This window comes from Culex pipiens, chromosome 2 (genome assembly GCF_016801865.2).
Source record: "Culex pipiens pallens isolate TS chromosome 2, TS_CPP_V2, whole genome shotgun sequence".
Classification (NCBI taxonomy): Eukaryota; Metazoa; Arthropoda; class Insecta; order Diptera; family Culicidae; genus Culex; species Culex pipiens.
In genome coordinates, this window is record NC_068938.1 from 127,396,881 (window position 1) to 127,418,984 (window position 22,104).

General features: G+C 38.0%; 1 protein-coding gene across 1 annotated transcript in view; it reads left to right on the forward strand.

Moving 5' to 3' along the window:
- Positions 1-22,104, forward strand: part of LOC120412525 (uncharacterized) — a 788,684-nt gene that overhangs the window by 71,467 nt on the left and 695,113 nt on the right. The window contains exon 2 of the mRNA XM_039573021.2: positions 12,781-13,665. Within this exon, the coding sequence (XP_039428955.1) occupies positions 12,802-13,665 (864 nt within the window). The 5' untranslated portion in view covers positions 12,781-12,801. The remainder of the gene's footprint in view (positions 1-12,780; positions 13,666-22,104) is intronic.

The window sequence follows — 22,104 nt, forward strand, 5'->3', positions numbered from 1 at the left end:
ACTTTTCGATGTGAAGTCTGAATTTGATGTATTTTTTTTGTTGTTTAATGGAAATAGTAGTAAAGGAGTATAGTCGGATGATGTTATTTCTGACAAAAAATCCTAGTGAAGGAGAAGAAGGCAAGATCTACCTGGAAGTGGATTATGTAACGTTTTAATTCTAATTTAAATTGTTCATGAAGTTACTTTGAGTAACTTTTGTCCAACAAATCATGTAACATCTCTTGATTGATGTTTTTCTTCATTAGTTTTTCATGTATTTTTTACATTTGAGCAACTCTCTACGAAATCGGCCGATTTCGACCATTTTTATTTTTTGTATTTTTTTATTTGACTCAAACTTTGTGGGAGCCTTCCCTATGACCAAATAAGCTATTTCTAAGTCTCCATACAATTTTGGCTGCTGTCCATACAAAAATGGTATGTAAATATTCAAACAGCTGTAACTTTTGAGTGAATTTTCTGATCAATTTGGTGTTTTCGGCAAAGTTGTAGGTATTGTTGAGGACTTTTGAGAATAAATAGGTACCCGGAAAAAAAATTGCAGATTTTTTTATCAACATTTTTTTACTAAAACTCAATTTCCCAAAATACGTATTTTTTTATTTTCGAGATTTTTTGATATGTTTAAGGGGACAAAAATCCGCAACTTTTTAGGGCATAGAGAAGCATGGTCAAAAAATTTGCCGCCGAGTTATGAATTTTTGAAAAAAATAGTGATTTTTGGAAAAATTTAAGTTTCATGCAAAAAAAAGTTTGACATTACTTTTTAATGGAAAATTGAATTTGCAATCGAAAAGTACTTTACAGATTTATTGATAAAGGGCTCTGTTTTCAAGATATAGCCACCAAAAGTTTGATTTTAGCGAAATATTTGCAGTTTTTCAATTTTTAAAAATAGTGACCATGAGTGATCATTTCTAAAAATAGTTTTTTTTAAAGTTCAGAAAATTTGCTATAAAATTGTCTAAGAGACATTGAAGATTGGACCTCGGGTTGCTGAGATAGAGCCGCTTTAAGAAAAAGAAACACGAAAATTGAAGTTTTCCAAATCTTACCAAAACAACTCACCTTTTTTAATAACGATATCTCAGCAATTAATGGTCCGATTTTCAATGTTAATATATGAAAAAAACATTGTCGAAATTTTCCGATCTCTTCGAAAAAAAAATTTTGAAAATTTTCAAATCAAGACTAACATTTTAAAAGGGCCAAATATTGAATATTACGCCTTTTCAAAATTCTAGTCTTAATTTAAAAAATTTCAACATATTTTTTTCGAAAAGATCGGAAAATTTCACGAATGTTTCATGCATTAACATTGAAAATCGGACCATTAATTGCTGAGATATCGTCATTAGAAAATGGTGGGCTGATTGGGTGAGACTTAGAAAACTTCAATTTTCGTGTTTCTTTTTCTTTAAGCCGCTGTATTTCAGCAACCAGAGGTCCAATCTTCAATGTCTCTTAGACAATTATATAGAAAATTTTCTGAACCTTTCAAAAAAAATTTTTTTGGAAATGATCACTCATGGTCACTATTTTTAAAGTTGAAAAATTGCAAATATTTCGCTAAAATCAAACTTTCGGTGGTTATATCTTGAAAACAGAGCCCTTTATCAATAAATCTGTAAAGTACTTTTCGATTGCAAATTCAATTTTGCATTAAAAAGTAATGTCAAACTTGTTTTTGCGTAAAACTTCGATTTTTTCCAAAAATCACTATTTTTTCAAAAATTCATAACTCGGCGGCAGATTTTTTGACCATGTTTCTCTATAACTCAAAAGTTGCGGATTTTTGTCCCCTAAAACATATCAAAAAATCTCGAAAATCCAAAATATACGTATTTTGGGAAATTTAAATTTAGTGAAAAAAAAGTTGATAAAAAATCTGCAAATTTTTTTTTCCGGGTACCTATTTTTTCTCAAAAGTCCTCAACAATACCTACAACTTTGCCGAAGACACCAAATTTATCAGAAAATTCACTCAAAAGTTACAGCTGTTTGAATATTTACATACCATTTTTGTATGGACAGCAGCCAAAATTGTATGGAGACTTGTATGGGTGAACCAATGATACAAAATAGCATATTTGGTCATAGGGAAGGCCCCCACAAAGTTTGAGCCAAACCAAAAAAATACAAATAAAATCCATTTCCGGTTTTGGTAGAGAATTGCTCATTTCAATTGTTTATTTTTAATCTTCTTTTTAAAGTCAATGACTAACAAATAAATTTCAAACTTCAATTCTTGAAATATTGCCATTAGTGTGGCTCAAAAACCGCGATGTTGAAGAAACGTACAGCTAATCTGGATTTCGATAAATTTTTGCTTAGAAAAAAAATTGTAAAACAACGAAAAAATCGAATAAAAAAACGATTTGATATCGCGAATGGCGTTTTATTGTAAAACGGCATTTTTGCAGAGAAAATTATAGATTTTGTTCTAAAACAATTAAAAAGTGGGTTGAAATTGGTCCAAATTTCGCTTAAATTAGGGGTACCATCAATGATATTTTTTAGTAAGTAACGTTCTTCACGATAAATGGTGCTGGGTGAACTTATCTGCTATAAAAAAGGGTCACACCACAATATTCCTATAATTGGTCGCAGTGGTATTATGGCTCGACAAAAAAAATCAATGATATCTAGAGCTTTTTTAATAGGTCCTATGAAAATATGAAACACAATAGCTTATAGAAGATTTAAAAAAAAAAACACCTAAGATAAGATGTTTTAATTATAAACCAGGATAAATTTTAAATAATTGAAATTGTTTGCCTGAAATTTCTTTCTAGAAACAAGATTTACAAATTTCATCTACCTTGTAGGAAACTGATTGCTAAACAAATTTTCTTTTTGTAATTAGTTTTTGTAACTTTTGTTTCTTAAAATAAAATAGGCAAATTTTCAAAATTTCTTATGAAACTCCATTTATGTTATCTTTTGCTGTACTGTTTAACTTTATTAATTCTTGATAAAATTGACCAAAATTTGTTTACATTTTTTTCAATTTGACATGCTCTACAATTGATTAGAAGGGCTCAAAAATGTACAATAAGATCTAGTGGTGGTTTAGGACAAATCAATGAAAATATTTATTTCCTTAATCCACAATAACATCTCATTGTTCATTATAGCGTCCTTTTAGACAAGTGTAAAGTTTTTCAAAATGAGTATTTTGGTTTTTTAACGCATTTTTTGTCAATTTTTCCATAAGTTATGGATAAAAACTATTAAATATCTTGGAAAAACTCGTTAAAGGTGCACAGCGACTAAGGAAGTTGTTGTCTTTTTATTCAAAAATGTTCAAACTTACACGAAGAAAAAAGAGTTCCCAAAATCGTGAACAAGCGTTCATGAAAATGGGAACCACGAACAAAGTGTTCAAATCTCATGGTACGTTTTTGAAAATCGTACCTTGGCATTTGAACACCTTGTTCATGGTTCCCATTTTCATGAACGCTTGTTCACGATTTTGGGAACTCTTTTTTCTCCGTGTACGGACCAATCCTTCAACAATCTGTTTGTAAAAATAAATAAACTTTGTCTTTAGGGGATGAATCAAAATTTACATCGATTGTTTCCGTAGATTTGAAGATACTACTATGTCTGTAACAAATACTTGGTGCTTCATGTGTACCGTTAAACCGGGTCCGTGTGCATGGCGAAGGCGAATTCCTAAAGAGTTTACTTAAAAAAAAGATATAAATATTTTTCATGTTCTTCATACAAAAACGTTTTCTATATTTGTTTTTTGGGCTTCGTTCAGATCATGGGATATGTCTTGAGAGTTTTCACCCCAAATTTTAGCCAATTTGGTCAAATCAATTTCGATATACCTTGGACTAACATAAATTTATGACAATCATTGGACTAACATGCAAAAAAAACATAAAAAATGAAAAAAACCTTCTATGCTGCCATATACCGTAAAACGGGGTGACTTTGAGAAGGTAAATTCAATTTTACCTAAAGTTTAAATTTATTTTGTTAAAAAGCATGTAAACTTAGTAAACTAAATATAAACATTGATTTTTTTTCTTAAAAACAACATCAGCAACTTCAGTGATGGTAGATTTAACGTACAAATCAAGTTTGAACATCTTAAATATGATTTTAACAACAAACAACAAACACTAAGAATTTTTAACGTAACTATTTTTCTAAACACCATTGAAAAACCTTTTTTCCAAAATAGTGCATGGACCCCAGTACATGTTTTATAAATAATAATCTTAAGTAAAACCTTACCTGTTGGAAAATATTCCAAAAACAAATTGAAATCCTATCAAAGTCATCCCGGTTTACGGTATAATTAGTTTAGATGAAAAAAAAATCAAAATATTCCTAAATATCATGAGAATAATCATGATTTTTCATGAGAACTTCTCCAAAGAAATAAAAGAACTCTTACACAAGCCACAGTGAGACGTTTGACACAAATTATAAACATTTTTTGCCTCCCTCTTCGGGCAGCTCTACTGGCCTTTACTGCTGGCGACGAGGAGGGGCTTAAGCCTTGGAAGCTAAAGAGGAAGGAAATGCGGAGAACCGCAATAAGCAGGGTTTTAATTCCATTTTAGCAAATACCCGGCGCCCTCGACCCCCCAGACCAACTGGCGTGTGAGTGTGAGTGTCCACCGGAAGAAGTGCGCTGTTTCCTCCACTAGTAAATAGGATTTCTGCATTTGCTGCTCGACCCACTGGCACTGGTGTTTTCCACCGTCCTCGGTGAGGTGGACAGTAAACCGCCGAGGACTGCAAGAAACTAGGTTGAACCTCCGGAGAAAATGACCCTCTTGAGCGCCCCTTGACGGTGTCGCACTTCCTTGTGTTTTCTGTTGTTTAATCCGCTTAATGGTTCTTAAACGTATTAAAGCGTACTGCGAGTGTGACGTGACTTCAAATGAGTGACTTTGCTGGGTTAGGAAAAAAGAGGCTTTTGATGTCAATTTTCGTTACTTTTATTTGATATTTTGGTTGAAGAAAAGTATTCAACTAACATTATTTGAGATTATATCCTACTGATTTAGCTAGATGACTACTCACCCAATCATTGATCACTGTCACACCATTTGTATTCCAGAGCAATTAGTCACAATTCATGTTAAAGCCGCAGTTCACCTCCGTATCTCTTTATAACTCAATCGTTTCGAATACCCATTTGTGCATTCCCTCTCTATTAGTTCGACGAATGACGAAAGCTTCCCCACTTTCAATGAACTTCTGATAAAGACATTTGACTGGAAACTCTCAGAGCCCCAGTCTTTTAATGAAGCTAATATTGTTTTCTGCATAATTGGAATCAGCAAAGCAACTCCAGTCCAGTGCTCAATCCTAGAACCGCATCTCTCTCAAGGCTCGATATCAGAAACGCATCTCGTACCTGACGATGAAAGTGATTCTGCATCTGCAGAGGGGCCTCTTTTGGGAGAATCTATTATCGGGCCTCTTTATAACGGTCTAGACTCATAAATATGAACATAGCTATAATTATTCCCTCCCCTGGCCTAGAACACCGTTGTCGACGACACTTTCTGAAGGAGCCTCTCTGTTTCAGCAGTGTAGTCATTCATCTGTAAAACAGTTTGAATGCCGTGCCCGAGTACGTGCGTCGATAGGCTCGGTAGGACTCTCCAGGAAGTCTCGACACTCGTCCCCGTGTCCTGAAGCCAGACCTCGGACGGACATGGTTTGCCGCTTCGGGAGAAAGAACCACTTTTCTCTCTTCCCCACCGGCAGGTATGAGAATGACAAGCATTGAAAGCATTTGCTATCAGTCGAGGTTCTGCTGATATTGAGGCAGTGTGTGTATGTGAACTATCGAGATTCAACACACAGAGGCACAGCTCACGCCGGCCGGTTGATGCATTGTTCTGGAACGTACAGCTTGGGGTTTTTTCTGTGTTCCTAGGACGTGTCCGTTCCGGTTCTAGGACTGGACCGAGAGTATTGATCCAAGGTGCCAAACGAGATGCTGGCTAGCAAAAGTGCGGAACTGACACTGGGTGTTGCAGTGTTGCACCGAGTACGCACGCCAAACCAAACCAGCCAGACTAGGGTAATCGATTTTCCAGATCAACGCGTTTTAGAAGGCTAGACTTTGAAACATTGCAATTGGGGGTTTCTGTTAAAGTTGAGGTTTGGGTGGAAGACCAAATTGGTTCTCTTATTAAAGTAGTGGTTTGCTTTCCAGTAGAAATTTATTCAATTTCCCATGGACATCTTTGAGGAACTGTTCAGAAAACACGTTGTCATTTATTTAATTATTATCACAAAACATCTCGCTATCTAAACATGGATAAGGATGGGTTTTAAAAAACAATAGAGCAATTTCTTGCGAAATCGGTGGATTTCATGCATTTTTATAATTTTTTATTTGGTTCAAATATTCTTGAGACTTTCCAAAGTAGCCGTTGGATTGAGATCTCCAAAAAAGTGTCCACGTGGTTTATGGACGGTCCCTTTATAGAAAATCAACCATTAAACTTTGACTAAAATAGGGTCGCAAAAGGTCGAATTTGATGTTGAACTAAATAAAATAAAGAAATAAGACAAAACAAACTTTTTGTTCAAGATTCGATTACTCGAAGTTCCACTAACTTTCGGATAATCGACTGGACTGAAATCGAAAACTTTCGTGATCGTGGACAACCACCAACTACTACCAACCACCCCCCCCCCCTTCTCTAACGTGTCCATGGACGTGTGGTTTATAGATGGTTCCTTTATAGAACACATTGATTTCGAAAAGTTCAAACAATTTTAATTACATTTGTATAAGAAATAACTTCAGCAATTCAATGTCAAAATATAAAACCATTGAAGAATTCAGGATTAAAAAAAAAATAAATGAATATATTTCAAATAAGACTCACTTTCGATAGCTCGTAATATTGAATGAACGTCCTTTTAAAATGCTAGTCTTAATCTTAAAATACTCACAATATTTTTTCGAGGAGATCAGCAAATTTCACCAATGATTTAATTTTCTGCATTAAAATTTGACCATTAGTTGCTTAGAATTTGGCTTAGGCGAGGCTTACAAAACTTTAATAAACCTTTTGTATCTGCTTTATCTCAAGAAGGTAATAGATTATGACAAACAAACCAACAAAATTAGTTGAACTTTTGAGCAATATATTTTCAGAATCGGCACTCATGAAAATATTGTTAAATGAGCATGAGCATGAGCATGAGCATGAGCATAGTTGACTGCCAATGAGCTGCTACTCCGTTATTGACAGATCAGCTGAAGTTAAACAATGAATCAAAAATGATCAGTGGGAGCCAACCATCCGTTCACTGTTTAACCTCTGAAGATCCCTACTTTATTAGTCAATACCGGCGCCCTCCCAAGAAGCCTGCAGTTCAACAAAAGGGAGGAATGTTAGTCCGATAGTTGAAGTTGCAGACTCATCAAGCACATAGTTTTTCGCTATAAACTTGTTGATACCGCTTGAGACCGTTGAATCCACAGCATCTCCTTCAAGCATCACGTGATTAATTTTTTTTTTGGGTTAGTAGGATAAGGTATTGGCTTTTCGATGCCTCCCGAGCTACGATGCTATGGGGAGGACTTTCATAACAGAGCCGTCGGCGAGCCTTCCGAGCAACGATGCTATGGGAAGGTCTTTTTGGTTAACACACAAAGTCACTCACACACAATTATTTCACTCCACTATTGATTAATCCAAAATGTCAGTGCGTCTTTCAATCATTATATAGAAATAGCTTTTTCACCATAAAAAATTAAACCTTATTCAAAAAATTATACACAATTTACCCGACGTCGTGCCTTCCGATCAACGATGATATAGGAAGGGCTTTGAAAATCACAAAACAATTAATTAAGATCACAAAAAAAATCACATAAAAACACCAATTACTCAACGAAAATTACGCTCAAGACACAAATAATTCAGTAAGTCATGCTATTATTCGATTACCACAATCACTCACCCCATACGAACAGCGACACAAAACTACACAAAAAATTAACCTGCATAATCACGACTTCGCGTCCCCACTTCCAGTGCACCAATCTCCACCGCGCACCAGGGATGATATTTTAAGCCAATAATGTTAAAAAAGTCTTTGATACAACCCTACGAACAGAGTTTCGTGTCATTGTCTAGTTTAGGAGATAATGCTCAAACTTTACAAATCACTATACACTAGACGTCATCTAAATTGATAAATAAATTTGTGCATTCCACAAATGTGCATCAAACCATTATGAATTTCATTATTTCAACACCTAGGGTCCATTTTCATAACTCCTGAATTCTTGTTTCTTGCTGCTGAATTCTTGTCAAACCGGTTCCAAACCGGTGCAATGTTGCATGCAATTTTATAGCAACGCAGCCAAGAAGGATTGCTTCCGGTAAAAAATGCCGAGAAATGTCACGCTTCTGTCAATGTCAGCTGGTGAAAAAAAACACCGCACAAAAAGTTGCGATTTTATGAAAAAGAAGTTTTATACAAAACAAGTCAAATTGCCTCACTTTGATGAAATGCGAAATAAATACAATTTCTAAATTTATATTCCGAAACAAGATCCCATACATCATAACCAAAGATGAGCTTTTGAGTGGCAGAGATAAAGGAGGCTTTTCAGAGAATTTTAATTTGGGGTCACTTGAAGGGAGAGGGGTTTGGCAGATACCAGAATTTCTAATGCAACACTCAAAATAATGTTCACCACAATGTTGCATGAACATATATGTGGTTATTTTCCATATGGATGTTCATGCAAAATCTACGTGAACCTCTGGCGGCTAGGCTGTATGCATTTGCAAATGTACCAATACAGTCATACCCCACATCACAAGAATTTCACGTTACGGTTGCAGCCAATTCACGCAACTTATGCCTGATTGGAATGCAAATATCATATGATTTTCTAATGACTTTTACAGTGTGGGAGGTTGGGGGGTGGGGTATATTCTTCTTCTTTTTTTTGTTATTAATGATTTAATTTAAATGAAAAAAAAATAGTTGTTCTTTTAAATTTTTATTTTCGCAATCGCTGTTTTCATTCACTTATACACAATCACACTAGCACACAATCTCAATAACACAACAGCAATCTACACAATACACTTGTTCATGGTTCCGGCGTATCGCTTGCTGCTCGCGGGGTGTCCTAACCTGCTGTCGTACGTGACCGACGCCTTCGTCACCTCTCTGCATCGTTGGCTCCCTGGTAACCTTGGTGACTTGGACCTTTTTGGCTTCGCCCGCATCCTGCTCCAGGTTACGTTTGGCCATGATGAGGCACCGACGGTTGCGCGCTGGAACGGCTGGTTCAGTGGCCTAGAAAAAAGGCACATAAGATTAATCAAAAATTTTGACAAAATGATGAAACAAATACTTACTATTTTACGCAGATATTTTACTCCGAAAAAAATACCGCATGCAGATTCGGAAAACGACTAGAGTTACAAATATTCCGAGAAAAAAAAACCGAAATCATGTTTACTTGATGAGAATCTGCAGCAAACTGACCGGCTTGAGACTTGCACGCCCAGCTAGAAATTTTCAGACAGGAATTTCATGCACCATCCCAACCATACCAACTTACACTAACAATTTCACCCGATTTCACCACAATGTTGCATGAATAGGTGTATGGATTTTTTCCATACCAGTTTTCATGCGGGTGTTGCATGATTATCATGCAAACCAAAAAGCAGCTGACTGCAAGCCACGCCTCCAAATTTTCAGGCATGAATTTCACGTGACATTAAGTTGTGTGAGTGTATGCTGCGTGAAAATCTAGAAGAGTTGACATGAGTTCATGGTGACTGTCGCATGACTCATGTAAAACATTGTTTCGGGACATAAATTGGCTGCCACAGGAATTTTCATGCAACTATGTGGTGAAAGGTTTTTTGAGTGAAGGGAAAAACTAGATTGCGGACAGCGGCCAGAAAAAAACGCGTTGTTAAGACAATCGCGAAATACCTAGTTCTCTCTCCTGCGAACGATCTTCTGCTTGGCATTATTTTCACCGGGCAAACGCTGCCCAAGCCCCAAGCCGAATCACATATCGACACTTGCGTGCACCCAGTTCATGTCCTGAATAACCGGTAGCGTCAAGCCCACGGTCCAGATCTGCGCCAACAAGAAATAAAAGTTCCAAACCCAAAGGAGGCAGAACTACAACTGTGCATCATTTGCTTCTCCAAACTTGCTAGGTTCCTCCAAATTGACGAACTATCCAGCTCAGTCTGTCCAGATTTGCGGCCACGCCGCCTGCATCGCCTTCGGCCAACTCTCTGCCGACCAGCCCAAGCACGATTTCATCTCATTGCCTCCAAATTTACCGCGGCCTCCTCGGTGGCTATCCGGACGCGCTCGCCGGGTATCGAAACGGATTCGCAAAGCGGAAAAATTGCCAAAAGCTGACCATCGACCCAAAGATGAAAAACAGCCAGCTCGCGGAGTTAAATCGTGGCGTGGAAGTGATGTCGTACGCGATGCTGACGGAAATGGCGCAATCCGGAGATCAGGACCGTTGAATCCGGCGCGTGGTAAAGGGCAACTGCTTTTTTCTAAACCAGTTCTTTCCGGCAACCAAAATATTTAGAATCAAAGCGAATCGAAACGAAATCAAAATGTACACAAACAACTGTCAAACAGAATTATAGCACGATTTTTTGCCTGCCATAACTCATTCTTGCTTGACATGAATTGAATTCTTGTCGAACAAGAATTCAATTTTTGCTCCGCTCACCTCAAATTTTTAACATCAGTTTTTTCAAGTATTTTATGGTAAATTCATAAAAAAATTATGTAGGTCAGTTAGTTTTGAGTAAGCAAGCATGTTTGCGAGATTTTTCGTCAAAAATAATGCGAAAGTAACCGAAAAATAATTCTTGTCAAAATCGAACCGGTAACATGAATTCAAGAACATGAATTCTGGAGTTATGAAAATGCACCCCTAGTAACACAAATAAACCTTATTTTTCCAGCATTTATTAACTTCCCAGCCTGAACTCTCTGAACTTCGCTACTTCACTTTGCATTTCAAGAGCCCTGCGATCAGTTACCCTCGTACCGGTGGTAGTTGTTCAGATCTCGGTCCAAAACCGTCTCAACAGCGCAAGATGAAATCGATCTTTAACCCAAATATCCACTCCCCTCATGAAAATATTGTTAAATTGCTAAATTACTGATTATTTTTAGTTTTATTTAAACATTAGAATTTATGTAAAATACTTTTTGATTGATGATTGATTTCGATAAATTTTACATGACAAATTTAAGCCAATAGAAATAATAAGGTTAATTTTATTTTCCTTTTTAAATTTTTTTTCTAAAAAAAACTGTAACCTGGTGCCAAATTTTTGGTTCAAACTTCTCGATGGCTCATAAGTTGTGGGTTTTTATCCTCTGAAACATATTAAATAATTGTGATTAAAAAAAAAACGGATTGTGAGAAATTATTTTTTTAATGAAAAAAAGTTTATTTAAAAATCGAGGAAATGTTTTCCATGTACTAAAAAAAAACTTCTTATAATTACCTTGAACTTTGGTAGGGAAAGGGGATAGAAATAGAGAATGCTTAAAACTAGAAATCTTTCGGTTGAATATAAAAACGTTCCTTAATCCACCTTTAGGTGGGTGGTGCCTTCCTTACATTCATAAAGTTACACTACAGAGCCTCAAAAAAGAGTATAAATAAGACTTATTTTTATCAAAATATCTGAGATCCGGCCTAAAAAGTGTATAAATAACACTTAAGTGATTATAACTTTTGATAGGGTTGTCAGATCTTCAACGTTTTAGGCTCGTTGGAAAGGTCTAAATACCTTTCAAAAAATGTATAGCATGACGGGCTTTCTTACAAAACAACCCTTTTACAAATATCCGGACTTTATTTGAAATCGTTTTTAAGCATAACTTTTGAAGTACTTTACTAAACTTCATAATATTAACTAGGGTCTTGTGGGACCCCAAGACAGATCGAATGAGACCAAAACGGTCGAAATCGGTTCAGCCAATCCGGAGATAATCGTGTGTATATTTTTTCGGTGCACGGACTCACATCCAGACACACGCACAGACATTTGTACAGAATTTGATTCTGAGTCGATAGGTATACGTGAAGGTGGGTCTACGAGTTCTAATGAAGAAGTTCATTTTTCGAGTGATTTTAAAGCCTTTCCTCATTGAGGTGAGGAAGGCAAAAAGCATGACATTTTAATTTATTTTGACTAAGTATTAATGATATTTAAGCATGGGCGGAGTATGGAAGCTTTTAGGCACTGTGCAAAAATTGCCATTTTCAGAAGCTAATAACTTTTCAGAAAAAATCTTAAAAATATGGTGCCTTCGAGAAAGTTGTTCTAAATTTAATGAAGGTCCTACATCTGAGAATTGATAAAGATTGGACGACTGTTGTGCCCTCCGCAGGTAAAAAATTGAAACAGTTGCTTTTCTCCATACATTTTGACGATTTTTCCCATACAAAATTCAAGCGATTCCGTATGAGCGGTTCCCGTGGTCCGAATGAGCTCAAATTTGGAATTCAGCCTAGTGATGAGTCAATAATTGATTTAAGGGGGTAGTCCCGAAAAAAGCCTAGATTTGGACCACCCTACCCGACACCAACCCTGGATTCTCAGAATCCTCAAATAAACCGGACTCCGCTGACTCTGGCCCCAAATCTGACTCCAACTCCACAGCCCTGGTCATAACTATCATTAAACAAAATTTTAAATTCATCATATAATTCAAACATTCCTCTTATCTTTCCCATCATTACAGACATAACCCCACAGCAACAAAATGGCCGACCAGCAACAGCAACCCCCGATCACAACCGCGCCCCGGCGCTGCAACGAACACCCCGCCCTAGCTGCCGCGGCCCTGCTCGGCCACCACGGTGGCTCAGAATCGTGCAAAAACTCCCCAAACGTGCCGCGCCGAATGGAGGGCGTCCATCACAGTCTGCTCGAGAGCCACAGCGCGGCCAACTCACCGCTGCCAAACCGGCGGCTGGACAAGCTACAGGGCGTGATTCGGGACAACAAGACACCGCTGTGCGGTCGCCGGGGCTTCGACGAGGTTGACTATGCCGATTCTCCCATTGTTTCGAGAAAGTTCCAGCAACAGGATTGCGCCTGCGGCGCTGGTGGTCAAAAGTTGTTTCGGGCAGCGACCCACGAGGGTCCGGCGCCGGCGGGGAGTCCGTTGATGGCCATGCGGAAGAGGGGCGAATCGGACTGCAGCGGGTGCATGCGGAAGAACATCATCCGAAATCAGTTCAGTGCAAGTGTCATGAAGAGTAGTGCTATTGAGTGTGGTGGCAGCAGTGTTGCCAGTTCGTGTGAAAACACGCCGTTGTTGCGGCGGAGGGATCCGTTTCCGCAGGGGTCTCCGGCCAAGAGTGTACTCGGTGAGCCGGGGGTGTTCAGTTCGCCGGTTCACACCGGGAAGATTCCGCTGGACCATCACCATGGCGGATTTGGGTTTCCGGGCAGTCCGGCGAAGAGTGTTCTGGGAGAACCGGGAGTGTTTAGTTCGCCGGCGAGAAGTCTGTGCAGTCCTACTGGAGGCGAAGAGCTGGGAGATCCCAGCGGTGGGGACGCAGTGCTGCCGAACGATCAGACTATCGTGTCCGGGTGGCTCAAGTTCCGGGACAATAAGAAGGTGAGTCATTATCAGGATCAAACTCATCAGAATCAAATTTTCATCTAATCTGCTTTTCCTACTCAATATGAACTTCGAAACTTGATTATACCTCCTCTCAAGACCAAACTTTAGTAATAATAGGCACGAAAAGCCCATGCAACCCAATCTGCTGCTGCTGCAGTCATTCCAGGCTGCACCAGCTGAGTCTGACATTCTTCGTGCTAGACTTGGTCGGGAAGTTCCTCGCCCGGCAGCAGTCCAAGTCCAAGTCAAAACTCAAACATCGTCTTCATAGTTCTCGCTGCAGATGTGCATTCTTCGTCGTTGAAGACGTGCCGGAAAGTTTCACAGCTGGGCACCCTCGACCTTTTAGGGCAGGTTAGGGGTTGGTGAACGGGATCGAAACTACCCACCGGGGTGTTGTAAAAATTGTTCCGGAAAAGCAGGGGGAAACACTGGTCTCGCTGGCTTAAAGAAATCCTGTGGAAAATGCGCTGCATCCTCGAGCATTTTAAGACAATTGTGCAGTTCTCTGTGAACAATTTGGGATTTCGATTTTTAAATTACTATTTTTCAACATTTTCCAAGATATCGAGTCAAATTACATACAAAATTGTGAAAATTTTCATGCCGTATTGTGAAATCTTAAAGAATATCTTAGTAGTGATGAAGAAAACTCAAAAGGAGTTGGAAAAAAAGGGTTGAACTTGTTTTCTCCAAAGTAGTACCAACGTGTGTGTGCACTCACATCTCGAGCTCATACGAGGAAAATAAGGAAAAGCAAGGAGTGGATGTTCGTGTTCTGTACGAGTACCAAAAAACACATCCTCCTTTGGTTTTACCGCCTCACCACCAAAGGAGCTCATCGCCGAGATCTTCTTCTTGCTCGCTGCGAGGCAAACGTGGCTCCATTTATTTATTCATTTCATAAAAATGTTATAACCATAATGCTGAAAGGATCTGCACTCCTCCTCAGTTCCGAATCACTCCTTTCTCTGCTCACCTCTTGCTCCCGAGTGAGTATCCTTTTTTGTACACTTTCAATCCTTCATCCCGGCGAAAAACATCATCATCGCATATGAGCATAACCGGAGAAAGAGCCCTGTTGTATACTGGGGCATATATTTTTATTGATTTCTTTATAATGTTCTATGCTTGAAAATATAATCATGTATGCAAACGTACCCGTTTCTCCGCGTGTGTGAGTGTGAGTGAATAACATCAAACGGAAAAAAGCGGGCTTGTTTTATACCGCAGGACGTCGTCCTAGTCGTCGTTATTGGCGATGTTGTTGAGGTGGAGATCCGAACGCTGCTGTTGTCGATGTGGCTGGTTAGTCCTCGTGATCCCGGCGGTTGGATCTTTGGAGGAACTAGAGTTGAAATAACATCAGTGGGAATTTGTGCAGGACTAGGGGAGAGACGGCTTAGATAAGGTGCCTTCGGTCTATTAACCAATCTATTTAAATAAACACTTAGAATGGTCTTATGAAGAAATTATGATTGCTGCAATACTAAAGAAAAGCAGCTATTTGCTTTTGATTTCAAAATGTGCAAACAAAAATATGTACTCTTTGATTATTTTTTGAAAAAATAAATTAAGCTGAGATATTGACACCATTGAACAGAATATTAAGTAAAAATTGGGAACAGATTTTTCGGGCACTCTATGAATCGAGTAAAACAACTGAAATAGCAAAATATATAAAATAACTTGCGAATTAGCAAGAATCAAGAAGAAGTTAAGGAAAAGATTAACCTTATTTCAAGTATTGTTAAACAAAAAATTTATAATGAGTTCGCTGGCATGACTACATTCGTAGTGAATTTACAAATTTTTTGAAAGATTACTTTTTGGGAACTTTGGAAGTACACCATATTCTTGATTTACACAACGAAATGGGGGTGTTTAAATCGAGAATCGTTTAAAAAAAAGAATGTCCGTGACTTAAATTGATAATATGACTTAAATTAAGAATCTTTGAGATTTTGTAATTTGTCGGAGAATTTTCAAAATGTATCAATTGTATTTTGTTTGGTTATGTTATAAAAACATTTTGCATGGTTTTGGAACACCTGGGATGTTCTAGTCCATCCGAAACATCCGGAAATTTTGTGCAACAGGCTAACCAAAGAAACAAGTTGAAACTTCAAAATTTTGTCAACGTATCCTACCCAGACTGCTTCAGTGAGTGCGGTAGGCTACAGTGCATTGTTGTAACAACTTATTGGGATGACCTGGGTCATCCAAGGACTCCCTGCAGTTAAGATCTGTGGGTCTACCGCCGTAACAAGCCAGAGGTCGACGGATTTTGACCCCGGAACATATCCGCAAAGCTCCAGTGAGAATGGTAGACTACTTTGCTGATGTGTTGGGATGTCCTGGGTCATCTAAGGACTCCCTGGAGTTAAGATCTGTGGGTCTACCACCGTAACAAGTTAGAGGTCGACGGTTTTTTACTCCGGAACATACCCGCATAGCTTCAGTGAGTATGATAGACTAATTTGCTGATATGTTGAGATGTTCTGGGTCACCCAAGGACTCTTCTGGAGATATGATAGACCACCAGATCTTAACTCCAAGGAGTCTTTGGATGACCCAAGTCAGCCCAACACATCAGCAAAGTAGTCTACCATACTAACTGGAGCTATGCGGGTATGTTCCGGGGTCAAAATCCGTCGACCCCTGGCTTGTTACGGCGGTAGACCCACAGATTTTAACTCCAGGGAGTCCTTGGATGACCCAGATCATCCAATAAGTTGTTAGAACAATGTACTGTAGCCTGCCACACTCACTGAAGTAGTCTGGGTAGGATCCGTGGTCAAACTTTTGAAGTTTCGACTTGATTCTTTGGTAAGCCTGTTGCATAAATTTTCCGGAAGTTTCGGATGGACTAGAACATCCCAGGTGTTCCAAAACCATGCAATTTTTTTATAACATAACTAAACAAAATACAATTGATAAATTTTGAAAATTCTTCGACAAATAACGAAATCTCAATGATTCTAAATTTAAGTCATATTTTCAATTTAAGTCATAGATATTCTCATTTTAAGTCATGACTTAAAAAAAGTTGTGTAAATCGAGAATCGTTTAAAAAAAGGTGACTTAAAAAAAGAATATGGTGTATTATAAAAGAGCATTACTGCATATGTGCACTCTCGTAGAGTCCTCGGATGACCAAAACATTCATATAGTAGTCTACCATATGCAATGATGCTATACCCACATGATCTTGCTTGTTACGGCGGTTTCTTAGGCAAAAATAAGTATCTGTTCCAATTTTGAGCCAAATCGGTTAATGTTTAAGAGTCGCTTTCTATCGTTGAAGTTTATATGAGAAAAATCTCTAAAATATATGCAGGAAAACATCGTTTTAGTATTTTTCTGCTAGGTGGCGCGGGTCTCGCCCAAAAATATCCAAGTATGAGATTCTTGTAAAAATTCAATTTCCAACACCTTTGCCAAAAGGTGCACAACGATCCGAGTTGATCCTGATTTTTTGAGATTTTGCCTAAGAAATCGAGTCAGAGGGTATCCCTTATGTCGATCTATTTATTGTAACCCTAGTTTTGATCTCTAATACTTCCAAATTTGTTCCCAAAAAGTCATTAACGGAATATGGCTTAAAATCGGCACAGTTACTTATCATTGCATAAAGAATTGAGACAGCGGGTATCTCTTGAGATTTTCGAAAATTTTCAATTTTTCTTGTCACACGTCGTGATACTTTTAGGTGACAATTTTTGTATCCCTTGTAAAGTTGTCAACTAGAGCTTCAATCCTTGCATCACAGTATCATATAAAATTTGAGACACATTTGCGTCTGATCTAAAAATCTTTCAAATGCTTCAAAAAGAGTACGAACATGCCGATTAATTTTGCAGCAGGTATTCGCAAATCTGTACAGAGCATATTAGAATGATGATCAAATTTCTTAGAAAATGATTAACGGCTTCGATAAGCCAGAGCTTGTGTTATACTCTATCATTTTTTGCAATCAAATAATTTCATTTTAAATTGGTTTCAGCTGATTGCACATAAATTTCTATCGAAATTTACAAGTTTTTTGGAAATGTCTTTTGCCCCCTGATATTTCGAGTCTACTTCGAAGGAATGGGAGTAACAAAACTTTGAAGAATATTTGCAGTAGCCTTATGTGAAACGTCGAATTACAATATCATTGCAGTAAAATCATGGAATATGTGCAAATCGTTACCATATTTTTGAAACAGTACAACAAAATTGGTTCAAATTATTCACGAAAACAGGTCGCATTACTTGGATTGCTATAAAACATGAAATTGGTTCAAACCGGTACCGGTAATTTGATCTGGTTCAACCATATTGGTTCAATTTCATTACCAATATATTGTTGAGATTATTTGAAAATGTTCAACACGTCGCACTACACAAACGTCGCACTACACAAAACGTGGTATCGGTGCAAACGGTACCGGTTATTTGAATCGGTTCAAAATTATTACGAAAAGATTGTTGAGATTATTTGAAGAGTTTTGACACGTCGCATGGCATGATTTGCAGTAAAAACACTGAATCGGTTCAAACCGATACCGGTTCTTTGAACCGGTTCAACTGAATCGGTTCAAATTTATTACGAATAGTTTGTTGAGATTATTTGAAGAATTTTGACACGTCGCATCGCACGATTTGCAGTAAAACACTGAATCGGTTCAAACCGGTACCGGTTATTTGAACCGGTTCAACTGAATCGGTTCAAAATTATCATGAATAGTTTGTTGAGATTATTTGAAGAATTTTGACACGTCGCATGGCATGATTTGCAGTAAAAACACTGAATCGGTTCAAACCGGTACCGGTTATTTGAACCGGTTCAACTGAATCGGTTCAAATTTGTCACGAAAAGATTGTTGAGGTAATTTGAAGAGTTTTGACACGTCGCATGACATGGTAAGTGATACAACCCCGGAATCGGTTCAACCGGTACCGGTTATTTTACCGGTTCAACCGAATCAGATTTAATTGCTCATAAATCAATTCCTCGAATAATTTCTTGAATTTTGATATGTCGCATGACCATATTTCTTTAAAATTTGGCTTTATAGTTCAAATGAATATTGCTTTTGTAAAAATAGTTACGATAACTATTTTTTTTAAATTGTTAAAATATTTTTAACATGTTTTAAAATATTTTTCCTTAAAGTAGAGGTTCTCTCCTTTCCAAAAACGTACAGTATGTAAAAAAAGTATTTACACCCCTTGGGCACTATGCACATTTTGTGATGAAACATGTAAAAAAATTAAAGTTTGACAGGAACCTAGTACTACATTTTGTTCAGAAACTCATGCCAAACATTTTGCTACAAAAAGCTCATGAAAAGATGATTTCTATAAAAAGTTATATAACAAATACTATGTAACCGTTGGTTCCAATCCTGACGAATATAGGCTTCGCCACAACACTTTATTTCCCATATTCACCACATTACACTCTACGCCAGTTGCGAAGGGGCGAAGCTTATAGTGTGAACGAGGCTGATGCCCATCAATTTCCTGTGGGGTAGCATGGCGGCGCCCACTTACGTCAAACGGAAATTGGTGGGAAATCATGGACTCGGGAATCAACAAGAGAGCGCGATTTGGGGAAAATCGGGCTCTTTTAATCAGGCGTCCGAGCAGTTCGGATGTGCTCCAGCGGAGGGTAAACAATCGCCCTCGCCATCGTCGGAACCCGGAGGTTCCGAGAGCACCCGCTCCGTCTCGGATTGGTCGGCCTAGGCTTTGTAAGTCGCGTTGCGCATCTGCCTACGTCTAAACGTAAAAGGACCCCAACCCGTCGTCTGGCGCCTCCCCGCGCCATAACCATCAAGGACGACCACCCTCAGGCCGCTGGCCTTCAACGTAAAGGAGGGACCCCTCTCGGCGAGCCCAAATCGGTGGACTCCGGGGCTGCCGATTAGTCAAGGAGGGAAGACGCCTGCCCGTTGGAGCCAGCAACGCCCGCTGGTCGTCCATCAACCCGGAACCGGCACGAAGCCGTAGAATCGAGCCGCCTACGAAGGTCGGCGAACGAAGCTGCATCCGGCAACCGAAGGACGGACGAATGCAGCCAGCAAACAACCCCCCCCCCCCTTACGGGACCGTCGCCGCAGAGTCGAGGCTGGAAGCCACTCTGCCGGCCCGAACGTCGCCGGTGCGCGATCATCAGCTGAGTTTGCGCGGTAAGAATAGCCCCTGAACGACCCACACTGACATACCCACACACCACTTCCAACTTCCCAAAGATCCCGCAATAAAGTACTGTGAAAAAGTTTAAATTCGTGGTTTTCCTGATTGTCCGTCACCTCCCCTGAATCACCTAGTAGCAATGCCGACCCTGGGACTACTCGGTCTGAGTCTCTTGCTCTGTGCTGGCCAAGCCACGAGTTTCAACTATTACGAAAATAAAAAAGGTGCAAAAAAAGTTTGTACACCTTTCGAAAAATTAACATAAGTAAAGTTATTTGTTGACAAATCACCATAAATCCAGTCTCCCAACTCCAAATAGGCATCCTCGACTGATTAAAAAAATAATTTGGATTAAATATAAAGTTTACTAATTACTTAGAATAAAAGTTTATATAACTCTAGAAATTCTATATAAAACTTATCTAAACTCAATTTTGCAAACTTTTAATTCAACTAAATGTCAATATATTACCATAGAATTGCTAAATAAACATTTTGGAGTGGGTATAACACCGTTTTGGGGGTATTAGTATCGATAGAAAAGATTTTTCGTTGGAATTTCGTACCAACCCGGAATTACGTCGTAGGAAAATCCGCCGGCATCCGAACCGGTACACGATTCACAAGTCAACCTATGTGGAATCGGAAAGGGCATAAAATTTCCGATCTTTTGATACCCAAACATCTAGGTTTTCTTTAAAACCTACGTTTTTAAATACCTGGGCAAAAAGTAAGTTTGACCCACGAGAACAAAAATTACGAAATTCCATACATTTTTGGTAGGTTGCTCAAACGAAACCATAACAACGTTTTTGCCTAGGTATTTAAAAACGTGGGTTTTATAGAAAACCTAGATGTTTGGGGATCAAAAGATCGGAAATTTTATGCCCTTTCCGATTCCACATAGGTTAACTTGTGAATCGTGTACCGGTTCGGATGCCGGCGGATTTTCCTACGACGTAATTCCGGGTTGGTACGAAATTCCAACGAAAAATCTATTCTATCAATACTAATACCCCCAAAACGGTGTTATACCCACTCCAAAATGTTTATTTAGCAATTCTATGGTAATATATTGACATTTAGTTGAATTAAAAGTTTGCAAAATTGAGTTTAGATAAGTTTTATATAGAATTTCCAGAGTTATATAAACTTTTATACTAAGCAGTTAGTAAACTTTATATTCAATCCAAATTATTTTTTTAATCAGACAAGAATGCCTATTTGGAGTTGGGAGACTGGATTTATGGTGATTTTTCAATAAATAACATTATTTATGTTAATTTTTCGAAAGGTGTACAAACTTTTTTTGCACCTTTTTTATTTTCGTAATAGTATTTGTTATATAACTTTTTATAGAAATCATCTTTTCATGAGCTTTTTGTAGCAAAATGTTTGGCATGAGTTTCTGAACAAAATGTAGTACTATGTTCCTGTCAAACTTTAAATTTTTTACATGTTTCATCACAAAATGTGCATAGTGCCCAAGGGGTGTAAATACTTTTTTTACATACTGTATATAAGTTGGTATTTTGGGTTATTTTACGATGTGCTATGGGCCCTTGAATTTCATGTAACGCTGTTTTTTTTCCTTTGGCCCCTCCCCCCGGGGACCCGCCGCCCTTAACCACCATATTAAATATTTTTATATTAAAGTTGATTAATTTTCGAATCCAATGGTATATATGAAGTTGATATTTCATGTAATTTTCACCAAGTTACAGCTTGTTGAAAATCCATGTAACGCTAAAACGGGGCTTAGTAGTCTACGGGTACTTTTCTGGCATAGTTGCCTGACTGTTAAAAAACAAAAAAAAACAACTGACTGAATAATATGAAAAACACAAAATGAGCATGAAAGATTGTGAAATGGTTGACATACAATCAGAAATAATTATATTTTTACTAGAAAAATGCATAAAAACACAGATTTTTTTTTTAAATCCTAAAATTGGTACCTATGTAGTTTTATGGTTGCAGCAATAGACAAACGATTCTTTTGATTCGGGAGTTGTCCGCGAACTTGAGAAATTAAAAAATGGATTAAGTTTTAGGCCCTTAACAGATTTTAAATTTGTTTTTCGATTTATTTTCAGCTGCATTTGTATCTATGTAAATTACGGAAAATGACTCATTGCTCATTTAAGAAAACTAAAGTTTACTCATTTTGTTAAAATAATCCAAATGTCATGCTATCTTGCAACACGTCCAGCTTGGATAAAATTTAGTCAGGAGCGCCATTCAATG